This window comes from Cavia porcellus, unplaced genomic scaffold (genome assembly GCF_034190915.1).
Source record: "Cavia porcellus strain 051 isolate PalLab524CR breed Dunkin Hartley unplaced genomic scaffold, mCavPor4.1 scaffold_27, whole genome shotgun sequence".
NCBI classification, from domain to species: domain Eukaryota; kingdom Metazoa; phylum Chordata; class Mammalia; order Rodentia; family Caviidae; genus Cavia; species Cavia porcellus.
This window is the reverse complement of record NW_026947510.1, coordinates 12,920,439-12,943,434: the sequence shown is the minus strand read 5'-3', so window position 1 is coordinate 12,943,434 and position 22,996 is coordinate 12,920,439. Positions and strand designations below refer to the sequence as shown.

The 22,996-nt window shown below is 34.5% G+C and overlaps 1 protein-coding gene across 1 annotated transcript in view; it reads right to left on the bottom strand.

Moving 5' to 3' along the window:
- Positions 1 to 22,996, bottom strand: part of Malrd1 (MAM and LDL receptor class A domain containing 1) — a 647,937-nt gene that overhangs the window by 571,650 nt on the left and 53,291 nt on the right. Inside the window, exons 6-9 of the mRNA XM_063237894.1 lie at positions 17,325 to 17,426; positions 16,400 to 16,546; positions 9,431 to 9,597; positions 5,021 to 5,113 (exon numbers count right to left, since the gene is read on the bottom strand). Of these exons, the coding sequence (XP_063093964.1) occupies positions 5,021 to 5,113; positions 9,431 to 9,597; positions 16,400 to 16,546; positions 17,325 to 17,426 (509 nt within the window). The remainder of the gene's footprint in view (positions 1 to 5,020; positions 5,114 to 9,430; positions 9,598 to 16,399; positions 16,547 to 17,324; positions 17,427 to 22,996) is intronic.

The window sequence follows — 22,996 nt, the reverse complement described above, 5'->3', positions numbered from 1 at the left end:
CTCTTGGAATTCACTGGTCCTACCATGTCCCTCACCATCTAGAAGAGCTGGATTGATAGAAACATGGAATGGCCTTTTGAAGACACAGTTATAATGCCAGCTAGGTGGCAACAGTTTGTAAGGCTGGGATAAGATACTTCAACAGGCTGTATATGTTTTAAATCAATGACCATTATATGGTACTGTGTCTCTCATAGCCAGGATTCATGGGTCCAGGAATCAAGGGGTAGAAGTAGGAATGGTACCACTCACCATTAATCCTAGTCCACTAGCAAAATTTTTGCTTCCTATCCCCATGACTTCATGTTCTGCTGGTCTAGAAGTTTTGGTTCCAGAGAGGGAAGGCTTATACCACGAAGCATGACAATGGTACCATTGAACTGGAAGCTAAGACTTCCCCCTGGTCATTTTGGTCTCCTCATACTTCTAAGGAAACAAGCTAAAAATGGAGTCACAGTGCTTTCAGGAGTGACTGACCCAGACTACGAAGGGGAAGTTGGACTCCTACTCCACAATGGAGGAAAAGAATATACTTGGAGTGCAGGAGATTCCTTAGGGTGCCTTTTAGTACTACCATGCCCTGTCATTAAGGTCATTGGAAAATTACAGTAACCTAGTCCAGACAAAGTGACAAGTGGTCCAGAACCTTCAAGAATGAAGGTATGGGTCACTCCACCAAGAAAAGAACCAAAACCTGCTGAGGTGCTTACTGAAGGCCAAAGGAATATAGAATGGGTAGTGGAAGAAGGAAGTTCTAAATACCAGCTATGACCCTGTGATCAGTTACAGAAAAGAGGATTATAATTACTATTTCTTCCCAAATATGGTTTTAATATAGCATAATGTTAGACTTAATGCTGTTTTTTTTTGAGAACTGTTAAAGTTGTTATAATGTTAAAGTTATAAATTCATAGGAGTAAGTATCAACCAAAGAAAAGTTACATCGTGTATTATGGTAGGGGAAGTAGTGCATTTCCCTTTGTACAAAGGACAGTTATAACATGTTAGGTGCAATTGTATGTATGTCTGTGTATTTGGAACTAATTTAAAGAAATGTGTCTGGTTGCCAAGTTGACATGGGGTGGATTTTAGTGGTTGGTTGTGTGAACTTGAGACATTTAGAAGCTTAACAAATGAGTTTAGGAACTCTACATCCCAAGATGTAGAAGACCCACCCTAGGGTGGCTCATCACCTGGAGGTATAAAAGGGAAGGAGGAGGACAAATGCATTCCATTCCTCAGAGAAGCACCAGTCTTCACGTTTGGTTTGGACCTTGTCTCCTTGTTTCTAGTGTAGACTTTTCAGCCTTTCATCATAGAGCCTTCTGCCCTCTGTCCCAGACCCATCAGCCTGCTGGTGTGGACTTGCACAAGACACTAGGGTGAACTCCAGACCGTGGATTGAATCCTCCGGCCTCCAGTGTGTAGACACCCTCTGCCTGCTTCTTCATCTGACTCTGCGGCTGACCATCATAAGCCAATCTTGTCATTTCTTATATATTTGTATATCTTGTGTTATTTCTGTTTTCTCTAGTTAAAACCCTGACCAATACAGAGGACTAATATCTAGAAAATATATACATGAAGAATTAAAAAACTAGACCCTCCCAAAATAAAAGACAATACAAAAAATGAGCAACTGAAGTGAAAAGGTACTTCTTAGAAAAATTACAAATGATCAATAAATATATGACTTGGTCATTAAATGAGTGCAAAATAAACCACACTAAAACACTATTTACTCCAAAAAGAATGGCTATTATACAAAAATTAAATAATAACACATGCTAGTGAAGCTTCAGGAAAGAAAAACCTTCCACATTGTCTCTGGGAAGGATCTAGTACAAGTATTATGAAAGTCAGCATGGAGACTCCTCGAAAGATAGGAAATCAAGAAATTCCATTTGATTTAGTTATTCCCCTTCTAGGCACCTTCCCAAAGAGATAAAAACATCATAGTACAGTTATACGTGCATATATACATGTTTACAGTAGCACAACTCATGATAGCCAAATCCTGGAAGCAGTCTACATGCCATCAGCAGATGAATAAAGCAAATACAGTATTTATACACAATGAAATACTGATGTTCTACTAAAGAAGGTAAACTTGAATCATTTGTAGGAAAATAGATGCAACTTGAGACCATAATGTTAAGTGATATTAATCAGTCACACAATCATAAATGTCACATGGTTTCTCCATATGAGAAACACAAAATATAGAGCCAAATAAAGGATAGATAATAAGAAATAGCGAGTTAGATATTTCTCATATGGAATGGTGATTAAGAGACAAAAGGATGGAAAAGTGAAGAGATAAAAGAGTTTATAAAAGAATTAAAATGTGTCATGTACATGTATAAAATGCCCATAAGCAAGGTAATCATTATGTATTGGAAAAATGTACTAATAAAAAATAAAAACTATAAAAAGAAGATGATACTAAGTTTAAATCATGTCTAATCATAAGAACACTTTATATACTGCTATTTAGTTTTCCCATAAGCAATATCTTCTACTTGAAAATTATTGGACTGATAACTACATATATTTGTAACAGTAAGGAGTGAAATATGCAGAAATAGTAATCATTTTTGGTTTCAAAAATTGGTGAGTTTAACTTAGACCTTAAAAGTCTGTCATCATGGAAAAATTAATTGCATTTCATATGCATTTAGAAACCAATAATAAATCCCAAATTTACACTGTACATTTTATTTTCTCTTTGAGTCAAATAACAAGACAAACCTTAATATTCAGTTTGGGTAAACAGAAAGACCCATTGAGTATTCCTTTCAGAGATTAAAAAGCTGAGTGCCGACTTATAAGTAAATTAATGTGATTTAAACTTCAAATTTGCTACAAAATTTCTATGGCTCATGATTTCAAGCTTACAAATTGGGTAAAAACCTTGAAGACATAAGGGTAGGTAGAGAATTCATGAACAGGAATCAAACCGCACAGGAAATACTTCCCAGAATCAATAACTGGGATCACATCTTATTAAAAAGTTTCTGCACATCAAAAGAAATCTCTAGCATAGTGAAAACAAAACCCACAAACTGGGAAAAAATGTTAGTGAACTATCCTTCAGACAAAAGACTTCTGTCTAAAACGTATAAAGAATTTTAAAAAAATCAGACCCCTAAAATTCAAAGATCCAATCCAAAAATGGGCACCTGAGATGAATACACATTTCTCAGATGAAGAAATACAAATGGCAAATAAATAAATGAAAAAATGTTCATCATCATTACTCATTAGAGAAATGCAAATTAAAAACCATGCCGAGATTCCATCTCACTCCTGAAAGACTCGCCTGGATCAAAAAAAGAGAAAACTAACAACAATAAATGCTGGAGAGGCTGTGGGGAAAAAGGAACACTCCTGCACTGTTGGTAGGAGTGTAGACTGGTGCAACCACTATGTAGATCAGTCTGGAGATTCCTCAAAAATCTGGAATTGGAATTCCCATTTGATCCAGCTATTCCACTTCTAGGCATATTCCCAGAAGAACTGAAAACATTATACCACAATGATATATGTGCACCCATGTATATAGCAGCACAATTTGTAATAGCCAGATCTTGCAAGCAACCTAAGTGTCAATCAACTGAGGAATGGATAAAAAAGATGTATTTTTATACAATGGGGTACTACTCAGCTATAAAGAATGATCATCATGAGATATTTATCAATAAATGGATGCAGCCTGAGACCACACTCATAAGCAAAATAAATCAAACTCACATGTATAAATACCGTATAGTCTCCCTAGAGTATGTAATGGTAAGAATACATAGAAGTGTATGGTAATCATGACTCCTCATGATATTTCTTTGAAGCCTTATAATGTTTACATTCATTAGTTGGAATGGTTTTATTATGAGTTGTTTGATTTTATTGTCTGGGATGGTATGAGCAGCTATTTTGAAGAAAAAAAGACATTATAATATCTAGTGCTGATTTAATATCATCTCATTTTGAAGTCCTACCATGCTTTTGTTCTTCTGTCTCCATCGGTTTTATCATGTTGTATCTTATTGGATTCTATTATGTGTGACAGTATAAACAAACTTTCTTATGGATAAGAAGATAATATAGTAGCCATTGTTCGTTTTCTGTTAGTTGGTTCTGAATATCCTGTAATACTTTCATTCTCTTGAATGGTTTTATACTATTTTGTTATGTTTGATACTATAGTGTATGAAGGTATACTCAAATATTTCACTATGGAAAGAGACACTATGGTATCTACTGTTATGTTGGGTTGTCTTGTGAAACACTATGTTGCTTTAATTGTTCTGATCTGTTTTGTTATGTCCTCTTTTATCTTAATATTTTTAAAATAAAAAAAAAATTTTTAAAAAGATTTCAAGCTTACAAGTCTATGGAATATTAAAGGTCTACATATCACTGTTTTGACAATTTTTCCCTTTAACACCTGGAAAATGTATGAATTCTAAGCTAAAGGAATGAAACTTGTGTCATAAGCCATCCATAAAGCCAGTCCCTTTTGAAACTCACACCCAAGCATAAACAGACTTATATGCTATATAAAACATGAAACCTCAAGTTAATATTTTAAAAGACAGCATTCCTTGAGTTTCTCTGGGTTTATATATGTTTCAAATGCATCTTGTTATAGATACACTTACCCAAGTATTATAAAAGCATGAATCAGTGCATTCATAATATTTACATATCTATTTCATGGATTTTCAACATCATATTCACAATAGATGTTACATCTCTTGTTTAAGGCAAGGGTCTTGAATTGCTACACAAAAATGCACAGAGAAAGAGATAGCTTTGATCAAGAGTAGACACACTGGTCTCTCCACTCATGGGAAGTTTGGTGTGCTAAGGGCCATGTGTAGGTAATTATTACTCTCCGCAGACATATAAATCTATATTAATTTATATGCAAGTTTAAATTTAGTAGTTGATGATAAATTCACTACTTCAAAACTAAAATTTAAACTTACGATTAAAAATACTTTATTTCCTTTTATACCTTAAATGCCTTCAGACCTTCTGGTATTAACACATCTGCTTTCACCCATCTGCTCTGAGTTGATGTATTGTACGTCCAAAATATTTCTTCTTCCTTTGATTTGGAGAAAAAGACATTCTTATTTCACTCTGATATATATATATATATACACATACATATATATATATACATACATATATATATATACACATTAGTTATATGCTTTCTTAATTAAATTTTATTAGGAAGTTATACATATATATTTGTGATTAAATATTAAGAAATGTAAAGTACTGGAGCTAAGAAATATAATCTGACTAAAGGAATAATAAATAATGTGTTTTCATAATAAACCTGATTTTTAAAATGCTGATTTTTATTAATTCATATTAAATGAACATAAGTGAGATTCAGTGTGATATTTCCATTTATGCATATAGTGTGCACTGATCACATTCAACAACCATTTTTCCGTTTTTTCATGGATAAAGACTATTAGGACAGAACAAAAAGTCTGAGTAGATTTTTAAAAGACATGTAACACTGCTTCAAAAATAAAATTCTAAATAGCAACTGATAATATCAGAAGTTTAAATTAATTTCAATTACATTATGACATTTTGTAATTTTGCTATGATTCTATAAAGGAAAGAAATAACAGGCAAACATTTAATATATATTTGAAAAAATGTTAGAAGCACTTCCTGTACCAACTCAATACTATTATTCTCTATGGACCAATTTATTTCAGGTGCCACACCATTACTGCTCCATGTAATACTTTTACTGTTCTGGTCATTCTATATAAGGCCTTTTTAGCTCTCTCAGAGCAAACTATGTCACATAACTGTACAATGACCCATTGCTAATTTCTAAAATATATAAAATTGTTATTATACGCTATGCAGTAAGACTTTTTTAAATTCTGTGATAAACTCCATAACTGTGTTTATAGTATCAGTGTTTATGATTTATGGCCATGATTTTATGCTCTGAGATAATCCATTTTTTCTTTAGATTTTAGCAAACTTTCAAGTTAATTTCACATTTCCCTTGGAAAGATAGAGCAGAGTTTTCATGGTATAGGATATATTTATTTTACATGTATCAATATTGTGAAAATCTAGAAAATGCCATAAATGTCACAGGTCGAGTACTGAGACTGGCCTTGCTTGCCTTTTAGTATGAGACAAGAAAACAAGGGAAGGAAACATCTAGTTGTAATTCTAATGACTCGTGACCAAAATTTTTCACTCAAGTAAGCATTTATCTCCTCAGCGAACACCATTATTTTATTCATATTCAAGATTTTCTAAAAACAAATTCATTTCCAACTTAGTTCTCTATTCTCTGATTTCTACTCTGCATTTTCAAAACTTAAATATTTTGGTAAGTAACCTAAATCCATAAAAATATACTTCATGTCAGTACTCATTCACATCAACTAGTAAACTTCCACAACACAAAACCCGTGAGATGAACGTATTTTTAGCTGATAGTTTCTGTGCTACAGCAAGATGCACTAGTTATAAAAGTTGAACTGTACAACAAATTCTTCCAATTATCTCCTACACATTCTCATTACCTTAGCACTGAGACATTTAAACCTTCCATAAATGCTTTTAGTGAGGCTGTGCTTGGCATGTTGCATTTATTACATCTCCCATTGTTCACTTTATGAGAAAAATTTACAGCAATGGTGTTTTTGTTTTCCACAACTAAGTAACTGATTTCTCAGAGTTTTATCTGAAGGAAATATTTACAGTTTTTCATAAAGGGAGCAAGATTCTTCTCAAACTTGTGGGTTTTCATATATTAATTTCTTATACTGGGACACATGACAGACCCATACAATTTGGTAGAGACCTCCTTTCAAGAAAACCTTGTTGTAGCTTTAAAAGCCAAATCATACAAAAATATTCTATAGGATATTTCCTTCCTAAACTTTACATTCATTCTATTTTTCACTGGAAATTTAGAAAACATATAAATGTTATCTCAAACAAATCACACTAGATCCATAATTCACTGGCATGGAACTTTTCAAGATAAAAGTAGACTTCTGTAATTATTATTATGCTACAGGTGATAGAGATCTATTCCAGAATAGTTAGACAGTACAAGCCAGAAGTGTGGCATGCTTAAAAGCAGAGTTTATTTAAAAACCTGTCTTCACATGTATTTCCTATTTCTCCAATTCTAATGTCCTCTAGAAGTAACCCAACTACTATCATTAAATATGAAAATGCTCAAATTGGTGGACAGCATTCTATTTACAGAAGACACAAATGATTTTTCATTATAGATATTTTTTCAATGATACGTTCAGAGTCCTTTTTAAAAGTGCATGATAAAGCATCAACTTTTTTATTAAACATCCTTTGATGCAGATTTTTCAGCAGTGATCATCATGGTACATGTATACAGGTGACAAATAAATATATCAGAAAAAACAGGATGTCTTGCAGAATACAAGGTGCAAAAATAGGGTTCAACATCAGTCAATACTCTTTAATCTGTGCACCTCATTGGTTCTAGTTAATACTCTAGATTAGTTCTGCCGATTTTGTTCCTTATGATGCAGGACATGAACACTTGATTATTAGATCATATGGTATCCAAAGACAAATTATTTTCATTCTTTTCTTGTAGAACTCTAAAGCCACCAGAAGAATGATACTATAGATTTTCAGTCAATCATAACTCTATTATACATATTAAAGTTGCTAAAATCCACCATTTATGTTCAAATTATATTAAAGTAATTCTTGAGGGTAGAATAAATTCGACAAAGTTCTAATTGAATTTAGGTTCTTCATGGGCATAAATGAACCTAAATTAATTGTGTGCCATGTGAATAATACTATGGTCTTATTGTTTAAGTGGCTTCAGATACGATTTAAATGCTATAAAATTTGCACAGAATTTGCCTTTCTGTGCCATTACTTAAGGAGGAAACTGGAAATTACAGAAGGTTGCAGATTACCTGGCATCTCACTGGACCTCATTTATACAGGACAGGGTGTGGATCTAAAGGCAATAACCAAAACATTTGTTGGGACATGAATGATATTTGAATAAATTTAGTGTTTGATTTTTAATTTTGAGGGGATTTTGTTTGTCTTTTACAGAACTGCTTCCATTTATAGAAAGTTCTGTTGTGGTTCAGAAAAAGTATGGAAACATTCTCCCTCTGTCTCATGTAACTTTACCCATGTAGCTTTACCAAACTAAATGAAATAGATCCAACAAACTAGACCAATTGGCTACAAACTATCACTGCCAAAAGTCACAAAAGTGTAACACAGTTACAGAATGCTAAACATTGTGTCTCATCCTAGCAACAAAGAAGGATGTATTATGATTTCTAGTTAGAATATCAGTTTAAATGTATGACCTAGATTCTTCATCTCCAATGGGAAGAGGTAGAAGAAAGAAGAATATGATGAAACTGGTAGAAAAAGCAAAGAAATAGGGTTGGGGGAGATTCTTCCTAAATACTGAAATGTCTTGGTGATGAGCATCTAAAGTTTGAGGGATATGACAAAATGCCAGCATGCAAAAGAAAACAGGCCAGAAGAAAATGCTCTTGGCAGTTTACTCATGGCACCAAATAAGTATAGGTGATCAACTCTGTTGAAATAGTAAATGTGGTTCATGTCATGCAAAAGTTTTAACTGCATTTACTGAAAGCATCCTGAGACATAGGAAGTTCAACTGGATGCTTTTACTGTCTTCCTTTCTTCCAAAGTGAAAATTCCTGAAATTATTGCCAAATGCCTCCAATTGCTAGAATGACTGCTATTTACCCCTGCAGTTGTTTTATTTCCATCTATAAATAATTTTTTCACTGCAATAGAGATTGTCAAAGTGTCTCATGCACTCCCCTTCTTGTAGAGAACTGCTTTTAGGCCTGAATGTGTTTGATTCACTGGCATAATCATTACAACTTTCTTTCTACCAGGTGTGTCTTTTTTCATTTCAGAGGACACACTGTCCATATTTGATCAGTAATTACCAGTCTTTAAGTGTATCTACTTGTACCAAAACAAATAACTGACATCAATATTTATAGTTTCAGTGATTTATGGATCTAAAATCCAAACAGATCACATCAGAGTATCAACATCGTGCTAACAAACCAAAATTTTAGATATTTCACTTGAGTGAGAACTATAATTTCTTATTAATGGCTTCATGGAGTTTCACAACTTCATGAAATGATATCATGCAAATTAGCATTTCAATTTTGGTGCATGATATTTCTTCTTTTTGTACACTGACCTCTTAATAATTCTTTTAAAAAGTGTACTGAATAATGCTAAGCTGCAAAAGGCCTAAGGTTTAAATATAACTGAGAAACAGAAACACAAGTTGTCAAGAATAGAAAGTTCACGTACTGGATTAATTTGAAATGTTACTTCTTCTTACCTCATTATTATATAGTCCCACTCTTAGAATACTGCTTTCCATGGAGTAATAGAATTGAAGACGGCATTGCCTGCCCATGCAATGACACACAGAGCTGTTTAAATAAGCACTGCTGTCCACTTGGCTCAGAGCAAAGGGATGCTTTGCCCCAAACCATACATACTGGCCTAAAGAACAAAAGGAAAGAGACAATTAACTGCTTTCTGCCTGAACAAAACTACTATTGTTCTAAAATTCTTAACGCAGGGATTAGGAAAAATAGTTTATTTAAAAGAATATGATATTTAAAATGATTGTATTAGCTATACATGATAGGTTTTTATTTTTATATTTGACTTTTAAAACATATTGTAATTTTTCTCCATTGCTAAAGTCGAAGTTCAATGGCATCTTCAATATTGAAACTTAATATTCTTAGCAAATAAATCTATATTACAAAATTTCATACACATTAGATTATTACAGTTTTCTTTTATGTTATAATGCATTATTTTTAATCACGAATTCTTTTTCCCTGGAATATTTGCCTTTTTAATTATTCTTCTACATTCATATAAAATGTTATACATCAAGGCAATGTTTTCCTTTGTCATCAAATGATATGAAAGTATAAAGTGTATATAGTCCCATCAAGCTTCACCAATAAATTTTATAGTATATAAAAATAATTTTGATTCATTTTCTCATCTGATATTTAAAATCTAATTGGACTATTCTTGATGTAAAAAGAGTTTTCTATGATCTATTTGTCACAAAGTTTGAAATAATTCATTTCTTTATATGCATTAGCAAATATTCCCACACTTCTAAAATCTACAAATTTAAACTAAGTGAAATTTATTTCCTAAAAAGTAAGGCTTTAACCAAATTAGCAGAGTGTAACTTAATATTTTGTCTTTGATTTAAATGCAAAGATATTACCAAAAATCATTTTTAGGAAAACAAGTGCAATTAAAATAAAAATATTTCAAAAGATGAAGAAAGAACAGGTATGTCCAACACGAACAAAACAGAAACCACAGAATTCTTGGACTATGTGACTAGAAGCAAGCTATCTCAGTTTGGATTTTGACTGATTCAAGCATAACAAAAGAGGTAAGAAAACTGAGTTGAACCAGAATGAAGCAAAGAAACCTGCTCATGAAACACTGCTGAATTCTAGCTAAGCTACTGTGCAAAAGTACAAGAATGATCAATGCGTAGGAATACCTAAACTAGTACTGTTGCCCACAGATGGTCCTGGGGAGATAAATAATGCGAGAACAAAATTACTAAACAAAAAGGGTTGAAAACAAACAAAGAGCAGGAAAGAAAGAAAAGATAGAGAAAGAGTACAAATCTCAATGAAAAGACCTACAAAATTTCCAGTTGTGGACCACATGCAAGGAAGTTGGAAGCTGCCACTCTTAACCACTTGAAAAGAATAAACAAGAGTCACCACCTCTTCACATTGACCTGAAGAAATCAAAGTCACTAATGTACAGATTTCACAGAAAACTAAGAACAGCATGCAATCCACCGCACTTAGGTTAGAAGAACAGAGGCAAAGAGACTCACAACTTAGTAGAGCAAATCACAAGAGTACAGAGCCCTGGAAGAACCAGTACTCAGAGGAAAAATTAAGCTGATCTTAGTGTGGATGAATCTAAAAATTCTAGGACAGAACGGAACAAGAAATTAGTAAGACCGAGCCTGTTGGAGACCACTACAAAGCTGCTCTGAGCAGGACTTGAATTTCACTAATTGGCTTCCTATGTTTATCTGTGAGTGTGTCCTAGGCCTAAGCCCCTTGCCTGGCAACGGGAGCTAATTCATAGTAAGTGAACCGCTGTAAATCACTGTTCCTGGCTGAGGCCTGTAGTGGCCTGTGAGGCCAGAGATACCTCAAAGGGCAAGATAAGGCCACAGATGCAGACACTCTGACTCTAACCCCAATTAACAAGGTAGAGACTGCAGCTGCAAAGATTACTCCTACAGTCTCACTTCTACCATGTCTTCATGATAAGACAGTGCTACTAAATTAACCTGATTCATGACTTGGAGATGACCTTAAAGTGACTCCCAAGGTCCTGCTCATTGCCTGTGCTTTCCTCAGTCTCTCCACCCTTTGTCCTTGGTCCTAATATAAGTGGACTGATCAAGAGAAGCTGTTGTCTTAACCCTCAAAGTCTCGAGCTTATTCAAAGGGTTTTGACCCTCCTGGAGCCCTAAAAATCATACAATTTGTCTCTTTTTATTTAACCTCCACCACACACTCATTTGGGAGATCGAGGATCGAGGTCAGAACTCGATACAAGCCCTCCCTGCAAACTGTGCCATACATGGGCCACTGTGTGGACAGCCAGATGCCAGCCTTTTCCTATGAGTCAGCACCATTCATAGACTGTGGAAGAAGAGAATAAGAAGTCACCAAGAAGCAAGCCCTCCCTGTGAATCAGTGCCATGCCTGGGCTGCTGGGGAGAGAGCCAGATGTCAGCCCCTTCTGGTGCATGGTCTAGGAAACAAGAAAAGCCAGCCTCACACGCACCCCACCCCTACTGTAAGCAACCTGCTGATCTAGAAAAACAAAGGCTATGATGATAGCTATTTAGGCAAGACACAATTTAATGCTTTGTAGTGTTTAGTGTTTCACTGCCATTGCAGGTTTAAAGCCAGTAGTTGGATCATCTATTCAGGATAACAATACGCAATGTAGCATCTATGGGGATTTCCTTCTGAAGGTGGTAGCTATTGTTAATTAATTCCCTCTCATCTTGTTTTGAAGTCTTGTATCATTTTCTTCACTTTGTTGGGCTGGGTGTTCTCTGTTTTGTTTTGTTTGATTTTATGATATCTGATAACATGGGATGCACTACTATCTTGTATGGAAGTCCTTTATTGCATTCATTGTTTTGTTTTAATTCATTCTGTTTTGTTCTGTTTTGTTTGATTTTACTATGTCTGAAGGTACAGGTAGCTATTTTGCAAACAACAAGAAGCATTACGGTAAGCATTGTTGATTTACAATTGTTTTGAAGTCCTGTATCACTTATACTGGTTTGGTTTGAGTGGCTTTATTCTGTTTTATTTTGTTTGATTTTATTCTTTTTTTAAAATAAAAGTAATAATAATAATAATAAATACTGTAGTACAGTGATGGTGAATCTTTTAGATCTTCCGGTGACACAAACAACCTACAGGGGTACATGTGCCACAGGTTCTCTACCTAATTAATCGTAAGTGGAAAACACACTCTCTGAGTACTATATCTGGGAATCCTAAAAAGTTCTCACAGTGAAAATTAGAGAAAAATTCCTGTGTTTGCAAACAAGAAAGAGGAAAGGTAGCTATTTTGGGGGGGAAAAAAAGCTGGACTCTTTTGTCCTTAACATGGCCTGTATGCATGAAAAAAAAAAAAAGAAAAAAAAGAAACACTTTGTCACAACCTAAATCACTAGGGTTGCAACACAGTCTGACAAGTAAAAATTCTGCTCTGTTCAAGTGGAGCCTTCCCCATTGAGGGAGGAAAAAACCTAAAGGCCTCCCTTTCCTGCCCAGCCTTCATGTCTCACTAAGATGAGGGATGGGATATTAATAAACTCTTTGAAGGTCACAGAACAGAGGGCCAGGCTCACTAAAAGACTGAGACTTCATTACAGGATTATAAAATGTTTTCCCTGGTTTCATAACTTGCTACCACATCAACAGAGCTCCTAAGTAATAGAGGGAGATACATACTGAAAGAGCTACTTGGCTCAGATCCTATTTAAGAAGTCTCTAGGGGAACTCAAGGACAACCATGGAGACAAAAACAAGGACACTGCATACTACTTAGCCTCAGATATTTCCACTGTAGCAAAAAAGTAAACAGGTCAACCCTTAGCCAATTCATGTGCATAACAGCTCACACTCTTGATCTTAATGCTTTTGTACAAAAAGTCATGCTTTTTATAAATGTGGCTTCTGAGAGAAAAAAATTACAATGCATAGTGAAAGGCAAGACAAAAGAAAAAAAAAAAAGAAGAAACATCAGAACTAGACTCAAAATTTTGATGAAGAGAGAAAATTGAAATTTTAATTCAAAGCCTGTCTAGGATGCCCGAGAAGCCCAAGCAGACACGTTTAGCAGGCCCAATTACAGAACATCTTTTCCTTTGTGTAAATCCCTGTCTTTGCTGCCCTTGTGTAATCGATGGCCTTACAATGTAATTTAAAGTGTAACAGAACATTTCTTCCTTGTATAACCCATGCATTGCATAACTGACAGCCTTACGATGTAACCTGAAATGTCGTAACTATGATGTCACCCAACCCTCCATTCTTATTACCAAATCTGCCTTTGTGCATCCCCTATTACTTTCCCTTTAAAAGTCCTGAATCCTCTCTGGATGGGGCGATGGTTCTTTAGGAGAGATCCTAATCAGAAGCCTACCAGTGTCATAAACTGACCCCTTAACTTTCTCGGTGCAATTTGTTCCTGTTTTTGGTCTGTTTTCTGTAACACTGGAAGATCAGACAGAGAATTTAAAACAGCTATGATTACTAGGTCCAATCAAAAAGTGTAGGTAAATTATGTAGGCAGAAAAGTAAAAATTCTAAGAATTTTTGATCTCTAAAACTTTAGAGATCAAAAACAGTAAAACAAATCAAGAATGTATCTGTGGGCTCATTAGTAAACTAGACACAGTTAGAAAACTCTTTGAGGATGTTTAAATGGTATTCCCAAAGCTGAAATGCAGAAAAAAAATGGTGGGGCAAAAAGAAAGATAGTATCTATGAATTGTGGAAGACATACAAAACATTTCATGTATATGAAATGTGTGTATGAGGAAAATATAGAAAAATAAACAAAGATAATATTGGAAAGAAGAATATGAGAACTTCAAATGTCAGAAACCAAATCACAGATTCAGGAAACTTAGGGAAAAAATAAAACTAAGAACAAATATTAAAAACAAAAACAACTGCATTTGATGTATAATGTTCAAACTGCATAAAATCAAAGAAAAATAAAATATCTTGATAGAAACCAGAGGGGAAAAGTCTTAACCTATAAAGGAGAAGAAAATTAAATTTACATCTGACAAACCATATAATCAAGGAAAGAATGAAATGAAACATTTAGGGTTAAGGCCTCCTCCCATCAAAATTCAACAGCCAGGAAACCTGCATCCTGGAAACTGTCTTGCTACGTTAAAGAAAACTAAAATACTTTATAAAGTTGAAGAAATTCTTTCCATTAGACCTTCTTTGCACCAAGAAATGAAGGTTATCAGAGGGAAGAAAAATAATATAGATTAAAAAGCTGGATGCACATAAAGAAAAAAAATGAGCGTTAGAAAAGCAATAGAATAAAACAAAATTTTCTTATTTTGATTGATCCCTTAACAGTTTATTAAGCAACAAATACTTCATTATTATAGTTTATAACAAATGAAATGATGGCAACAACAACACAAGGGCAAATAGAGTAATTAGAAATATTTTGTCATTGTAAGCACCACCGCACTGTGCCACCATAAACAAGTATAAAATGTAAATACCCACTAAAATGTAACCTAGAATAAACCCAGTCAAAGAGAAAATTTGTGTTTCAGGAAATAGCACCAAGAATATGATATAAAACAGAGTAAATCATACAGAAAGTTAAAACAGCTGTCAGAGTTCGTAGTATAAAGTGATTCAAAAGATATAAAAAGGAAATAGAACAGAATTGCTTGAATAACATAATTTTCACAGGTCATAAAATGTATGCATTCTGAGGACTTCAAAAACAAACAAATATATTCATACCCATACTCACCATACCAAAATTTGTATTATCAAAAATAAACAATTTTCTAAATTTTTCATTAAATTCATAAAAATATTAAATGAACTCAGACTCCCAATTATAAGAACTGTTAGGAGATAATGGACAACCATAATGAAGTGAGAAATCAGAAAGCACATAAACTTCATTCTAAAATTGTCTGACTAGATTATATAGGAGTAAGACCTATTTAAAAACGTTATAAATTGACAAATATTAAAGAAACGTATTACCAAGAATCATTTCTAAAGAAAAGTTAGTTAAAATATCAACTTTTGCAAGGAAAAAAAAGCTAGATAAGAACACAACATTTTTAAAAGCAATGATTTTGGATTGAGGGAACAGAGGTACAGCCTGGAATGTGTAGGGTTCTGGGTTCAATCCCAGTATCATGCACACACACACAACCAGTAAAAATTAAAAACAATGGTCATAGGGCCAGAGATGTAGTTCAGTGGCACAGCATCTACCTAGCAAAGCACAAGGCCCTGGGTTTGATTCCCAGTACAAAAAAAGTCATTATAGGAAATGATAAACATATAATTACAATAAATATAAATATAAAAACTTAAAATGTTAACATGTTAAACTGAAAACCAAAAAAAGAGTTACAATAATACTTGAATTGTATCAAGGTCTTTCTGACATTCAAAATGACAGAAATACCTAGCACTTCAGTTTTTGCTAAAAAAAGTTTATGCTAAAAATAGACATTAAAAATGTAAAGATAGGTAGAAAAATCTCCAAAATTGATGAGAAAAATAAAAACAAAAGAATAATAATGCTCTTCCCACAATAAAAAAAGAAAAGTTGTACAAAAAATCATAAAATACAAATTAATATATTGATGGCAGTGTTGTTAGAGGATCAAGTACACTTGGTTTGAAAAAAAAAAGCCTTTAAATATGTTTGTCTTTCTTTTACACAAAATGTAATATCTCCTGTAGAGAAGAAAATCATAAAAGTTACAAACAAAAAAGTCAAAATAAATATTCTTTCATAGTATGTTGGAGAAATAGCTTTTGTGTACTGTGTCTGACACAATACACTTTGAAGATATACTATGTTCTTCAATGTAATGTCTTACTACAGTGTCCCAATGTAATATCTTATCTACTATTCCCAAGAAAGTAGAATTCTAATATCACTACTAAACAAATTGTGATTTATTTGCTACCTTTTTCATTATTACTGTGGTCCCACCGAGGAGCAGATTCTAATGTAGGAACCTCATTTGCTTTTGTGCACATCCAGGAAATTTGCCCGGCAGACGCCTCTGACTCCCCTTCACACAAGTCAGAGTCAAATCCACAGTTCTGACACCCTACAGAGGCAAGGAAAGATCTAGTGAACCACTGTCGTTTAACAGTGTGGCTGCTTAAAGAGGAGTATATGTCATAATCAACAGAGAGGCCAACACATTAATATCTGGAAATTTTTATTTAATAAGCCTTAGATTATACCAGCAACTCTATTTGAAAAAGTTCAATGAATCTAGACACGCACCCTCTCAAAAAGAAATATGGGTGGAAGGAAAAACAGGAAGAAGAAAGAAAAGGAGAGAGAAAGGGAGCAAAAAAGAAGGAAGGAAGTAGAAGGGAGAGGAAACAGGGAGGGCTGGAAGGGAGGGAAAGAGCAAAGAGACAGAGAGACAGACAGAAACAGAAAGATCTAGTTTTTGGTACCACTGCTTCAATTAAAACCTTTATAGCATTTGGCCTGGGGCTTGGGTTGTGGCTCAGTGGCAGGGTACTTAGTATGAGTAAGGCCCTGGTTTTGATTCCCAGCACTAAAAAATGAGAGGGCCATTTGGCCTTACCTACTTCATAGAACTAGATAGTTTAATTATTTGCTATTCACAACTGCATTGAAATTTTAAAGGAGAAACAGTGTATAATTCTGCTGTCATTAGTGGAGTCACTTTAGAAAACATCACCTTCAATACATGTTTTCAGTATTTTACACCTTTTTCATAAACCACATACTTCTTACACACTTCATCTAACTCTAAGACATTAGTGCAAATATTCCTACCAGTGGTGTCTATATCTTATAAACTGTGTATATGCCAATAAGGCCAACATCTCAATTTAATACATTACATCTCAGGTCCTTATCGGTAGAATCAGATCTGCAGAGGTCTGTATTCAGACAGTAGAGCTCCTCCTTCGTATCTGGTGCTTCTTGACATGGTAAAAGTTGATCTATTAAACAGGAAGAATGGCAATAAGTGAGATGCAGGTATGACTAGAAAGATTTCTTAATATTAATTCAATTCTGTAAAGCACTTTCTACCCTTAAATAGCCCTATTAAACCAGAGTGTGTGTGTGGGGGGGGGTCCTATACTTGGAAGGATAGGAATAGAAATAGAAGAACTTACAACAGAAATAGGTCTAAATTTAAACTCCTGATTTTTTTTTTTTGAGTGCAAACTTTCTCTTCCCATAGTCTTTCCTGGCTTCATTAGTTAGACTTCTATCTGTTATACTTTACATGTCAAATGTCTCCCAAAGCCCCATGCACTCATAGGCGGGCTTTTAGGGGGTGGCTAGATCATGGATTAGCCCACTGATAGGTTAATAGCTGGGTGTGATGTTAGGAGGTGAAGCCTGGTGGGAAAAGTGAATTATTCTGGGTGAAACCTGGAAGAGCACATAGATATTTTTTTTTCTTCCCTTCATCCCACTCTCTGCTTTTTATCTGTCCTGCAATGGAATGTTTGTCCTCTGCCATGCCCCTATGCAATGCTGTCCTGACCTGGAGCCAGCCAACTGTGATTTGCTACTAATTATGAGCCCAAATAAACTTTTCCTCCTTCAACTTATGAATGTTGGGTATTTTATCTCAGCAGCAAGAAAGTAACTAAGACATCATCCTTCTAGTTTAGGCCGGAAAAAAAAATTGTGGATCTCTGGGTCTGGCTGTTTGTCTTTCTCAATAAATATACAGTACACTCCATCAGTAAATGTCTGTTTCATCTGCAAAACAAACACAGGCTCCAACAACATCTCACCTCCTGCACCACTACCACCAGCTCTGGCATATCCCTTCCTGGATTATAGTAATACCTTCTTAATTTTCCTCTATGTTACTTCTTTTAGCTACCCTATGATATTTAGATATGTAAGACCGATCTCAAATCCTTTTCGTAGGATTCCATTTTCTATGACAGAAACATGAAAGTCCTTCCCATGATCCCCTCATGCAAGACACATTTCTATTGCAGATCTTTGTAAATACAGTTCCTCTCAGTATGTACACACATACTCTACTCCTTAGTCTTCCCGCTTAGTTAACATGTTTTTAAAGGAAACACGTTGAGTGTTTCCTTTCTCGTCTCGGTTCACCTTTCTTGTTCTCCATAACAAGTATCACCACTTGACACAAAACATATTTTTTACTTATATGTTTAGTGTCTTTCTCCCCCTAGCCAAAATAAAAGCTAAATAGCAAAGGATCATAGTTTGTTTTTTTCTCTTTTCCACATACTGCTTTGAAAAGTTCTTATCATAACAAAGGTGCTCAATATAGACTTGTTTCACATGAGAAATAACCACAGAAAAATCAACAATAACTTTTTCAAATTGTTGTAGTCCCAACATAAATCATTTACATTTTATTTGTGAGAAAATTGAAGCAATGGTTATAAAAATGCTTTACCAAGAAATATATACAATCTGGCTTCTCATAAAGGGATTTTACAAATGATGAATATGCAAATCTTCCTGAACACAAGATATACTGAAAATAAAACTTCAGATGCAATTAAGGGAATATTGGCAATAAATCAAGCTCAGATTGCACAATAACGATTATCATGAAACAATTAAAACTACAATTTTAGAGCTTCAGTATGACGTGAAGACCTGAAAGCGTGTTCCACCTAGTCATGCATCCTTGGTGCACTGCTTGGAACCTAGCAAGGCCCCGCCCAGCAACTCAGAGCAACTGGGGATCCTTGGTGTGCCACTCTGGATCTGGCAGTGTCCCTCCCAGTGACGCCAAGCAGCCAGGGAGCTTTAGTGCACCATGTGGCACGAGCTGAAGGCCTCCATGGTGTACTCCATCTAGTTGTAAAGACTTAGTGCACTGCTCAAAACCTGGTAAGGACCCACCCAGTGACCCAATCAGCCGGAGAGCCTCGGCATACTATGTGGGGCATGCTGAAGGTTCACCCAGGTAACTCCACAGATTCAGGGAGCCAATTAGTGCCACTTGGGACCTGGTAAGGCCTGCCTAATGACCTTTATACAGCTGGGGAAACTCCGGCCAGTATGGACAGCCATAATCAACCCAGGAACCAACTGAGACTTTGCATTCAGCTGCCCCAGAGAAAGACAGGAAAATGACAAAACAAAAGAGCAAAATGCCATCTCAGACCTCCAGCCCATCCCAAACAAGCCTTGGAGACATGTATACAGAACAAAGTGTAAGTCACAAACATGGCAATTCTGAAATAATAGTAACTAAAGTAAAGAAACAATTCCATAAAGCTATAAAGGAACTCAGATCAGAAATAATCTCCCAGGTAAAACAAGAAATGATAAACATAATGAAAGAAATGCTAAACACACCTAAAGACATAGGTTAAAAAAAATAGAGGAACACTGCAAAACAATGGAAACTTTGAATGAACAATATAAAAAAGAATTAGAATGCATGAAACAAATTCAAAGAAATATCCAGAAAATCAAAAATTCCATTGAAAGTTGGCAAAACTGCCTCAATGAATGTGAAGATAGACTTTCAGACCGCAAAAGACAAGATTACAGCTAGTAAACAGGAAAGGAAAGATCCTTTAAAAATAACAAGGAATCAGGAATTCAGCAATTACAAGATAATACAAAAAAATAAGACTGATAAGTATAAATGAAAATGAAGGTGGAAACACAAATGATATGAAAAGACTATTTACGGAAGTAATAGCCAAAAAATTGCCATAGAAAAAGAAACTGACATGCAAACGACTGAATCATACAGAACTCCAATTAGCCATGAGCAAAATAAATCTACACCCAGACATATAATAATCAAAACCAACCCTGCAAAGAATACTGAAAGATATTCTAGATAGACAAAAAAATAACAACTTCAGGAAATCCAACCAAAGGAAAAAAAACCAACAACCAAGGCAAACAATTAAACAGAGAGGAAAGGTAAAGAACCAACAGCAGAAATATAACCTGATCAAAAAAAGTCAATATATATTACCTATGACCATTAAGGTAAATGGCCTCAATTCTCCAATTTAAAAAAAAAAAAAAAACAGACTGGCAGAATGAATCAGAAACAACATCCAACCGTACGCTGTATGCAAAAAACCCATCTAACCCCAAAGGAAATACATAGACTAAAGGTCAAGGATACGAAACAATACTTTATGCAACAGGAACCCAAAAATAGCAGGCGTAGCCATTCTGTTTACAGACAATGTGAACTTCAAACCAAGAGTGATCAAGAGAGATAAAGAAGGTCACTACATACTGCTCAGGGGAAAATTTCAAGAGGGAGAGATAACAGTCTTAAATATGTATGCATCAAATATGGGAGCACCCAGCTATATAACACAAATATTAATAAAAATAAAATTTCAAGAAGCAATAAAAAAATTATAATGGGAGACCTTAACAACCCATTGACACAAAGACACAGATCAATTATACAAAAAATCAGCAAAGAAATAACAGAAATTAACAAAATTTGTGAACAAATGGACTTAGTAGATGTGTACAAAGTGTTCCACCCAACAATATCAGAATATACATTCTTCCCAGCTGCACATGAGACCTTCTCTAATATTGACCATACAATAATCCATAGAACATGTTCAAGCAAATGCAAAAGAATCCAAATTATCCCATGCATATCATCTGGTCATAGTGCCATGAAACTGGGAATTAATGACAAAAGAAACTGTAAAAACTTTATAAACACATGGAAATTAAGTAATATATCTCTGAACAATCAATGTATCACAGAGGAAATTAAAGAAGAAATTAAACAATATATACAATTAAATGAAAATGCAAATACAATTTACCAGAACCTGTGAGATGCAATGAAAGCAGTCCACAGAAGGAAATTTATTGCGTGAATTCCCACATCAAGAAAATAGAACAAAGACAAATAAATAATCTGATGCTACACCTCAAACATCTAGAAAAAGAGCAGCAAGTGAAGCCCAAAGCCAAAAGAAGTGAGGAAATTATAAAAATCAGAGAAGAAATTAATACAATGGAGATTAAGAAAACAATACAAAGAATTAATGAATCAAAGAGTTGGTTTTTTGAATGAGTGAGTAAATAAAATTAATAAGTCTCTAGCCAACCTGATTAAAAACAGGAAAGAAAAAACTCAAATTCATGCAATAAGGAATGAAAAGGGTAAAATCATGACAGACCTTGTGGAAATACAGATCATCAATACATACTTCAAAAACCTTTAGTCTCATAAGTTCAATACCACAGCACAAACGGACATATTCCTAGAAACATGAGTTACCAAAGTTTGATCGAAAAAAATTTAAAACTGCTGCATGGCCCAATTTCAGTTAATAAAACAGAAAATGTAGTTAGAACCTTACCAACAAAGAAAAGCCCAGATGTTGATGGATTTACTGCTGATTTCTACAAGAAATTCAAGGAAAATTTAATGTCAACACTCCTCCAACTCTTCAGTGAAACTGAAAGGGAAGCAATTCTCCCTAATTCATTCCTGGAAGCAAGTATTACCCTAATAACTAAACCAGAGAAAAACCCATCCAAAAAGTGAATTATAACTCAATCTCCCTAATGAACTTAGACGCAAAAATCCTCAATAAAATACTGGTAAACAGAATGCAGCAAGTGATCAAGAAGATTACATGGCACAATCAAGTGGAACTCATCCTAGGAATGCAGGGATAGTTCAACATAGGCAAATCAATAAATCTAATTCACCAGATCAACAGAGTCAAATATAAGAATCACATAGTCAACTCAATAGATGCAGAAAAAGCTTTTGATAAAGTCCAACACCCATTCATGATAAGGACCCTATGGGAAATTGGAATAGATGATCTTTACCTCAATCTAATAAAAGCCATCTCTGACAAACCAACAACCAGCATCATATTAAATGGTCAAAAACTGAAAGCTTTCACTCAAAAATCAGGAATAAGACAAGGACATCCACTATCACTACTTCTATTAAATATAGTGCTGGAAACATTAGCCAGATGGTAATTAGACAAGAGAGAGAAAATAAAAAGAAATAAGGATAGGAAAGGAAGTAATTGAACTATCAGCATTTGTAGATGACATGATACTCTACATAGAAGACTCCCAAAACTCCATTGAAAGACTTCTAGATGTTAAAATCAAATTCAGTAATTTAGCTGGATACAAAGTCAACACTCAAAAATCAGTAGCACTCCTACACACAAACAATAAACTCACTGAGAGAGAAGAAATAAGAGAAACCACACCCTTCATAGTGGAACCTAAAAAAATGAAATACTTAGGAATCAATCTAACAAAGGAAGTGAAAGAGCTATACAGTGAAATTTACAGTACTCTGAAAAATGAAATTGAAGAGTATTTCAGAAAATGGAAAGACATTCCTTATTCATGGATAAGAAGAACAAACATTGTGAAAATGGTCATTCTCCCAAAATCATTTAACAGATTTAATACAATCCCAATCAAAATACCATTAGCATACCACACAGATCTAGAGAAATCATTCCTAAAATTCATCTGGAACCAGAGGAGATGTAGAATAATAAAGGCAATT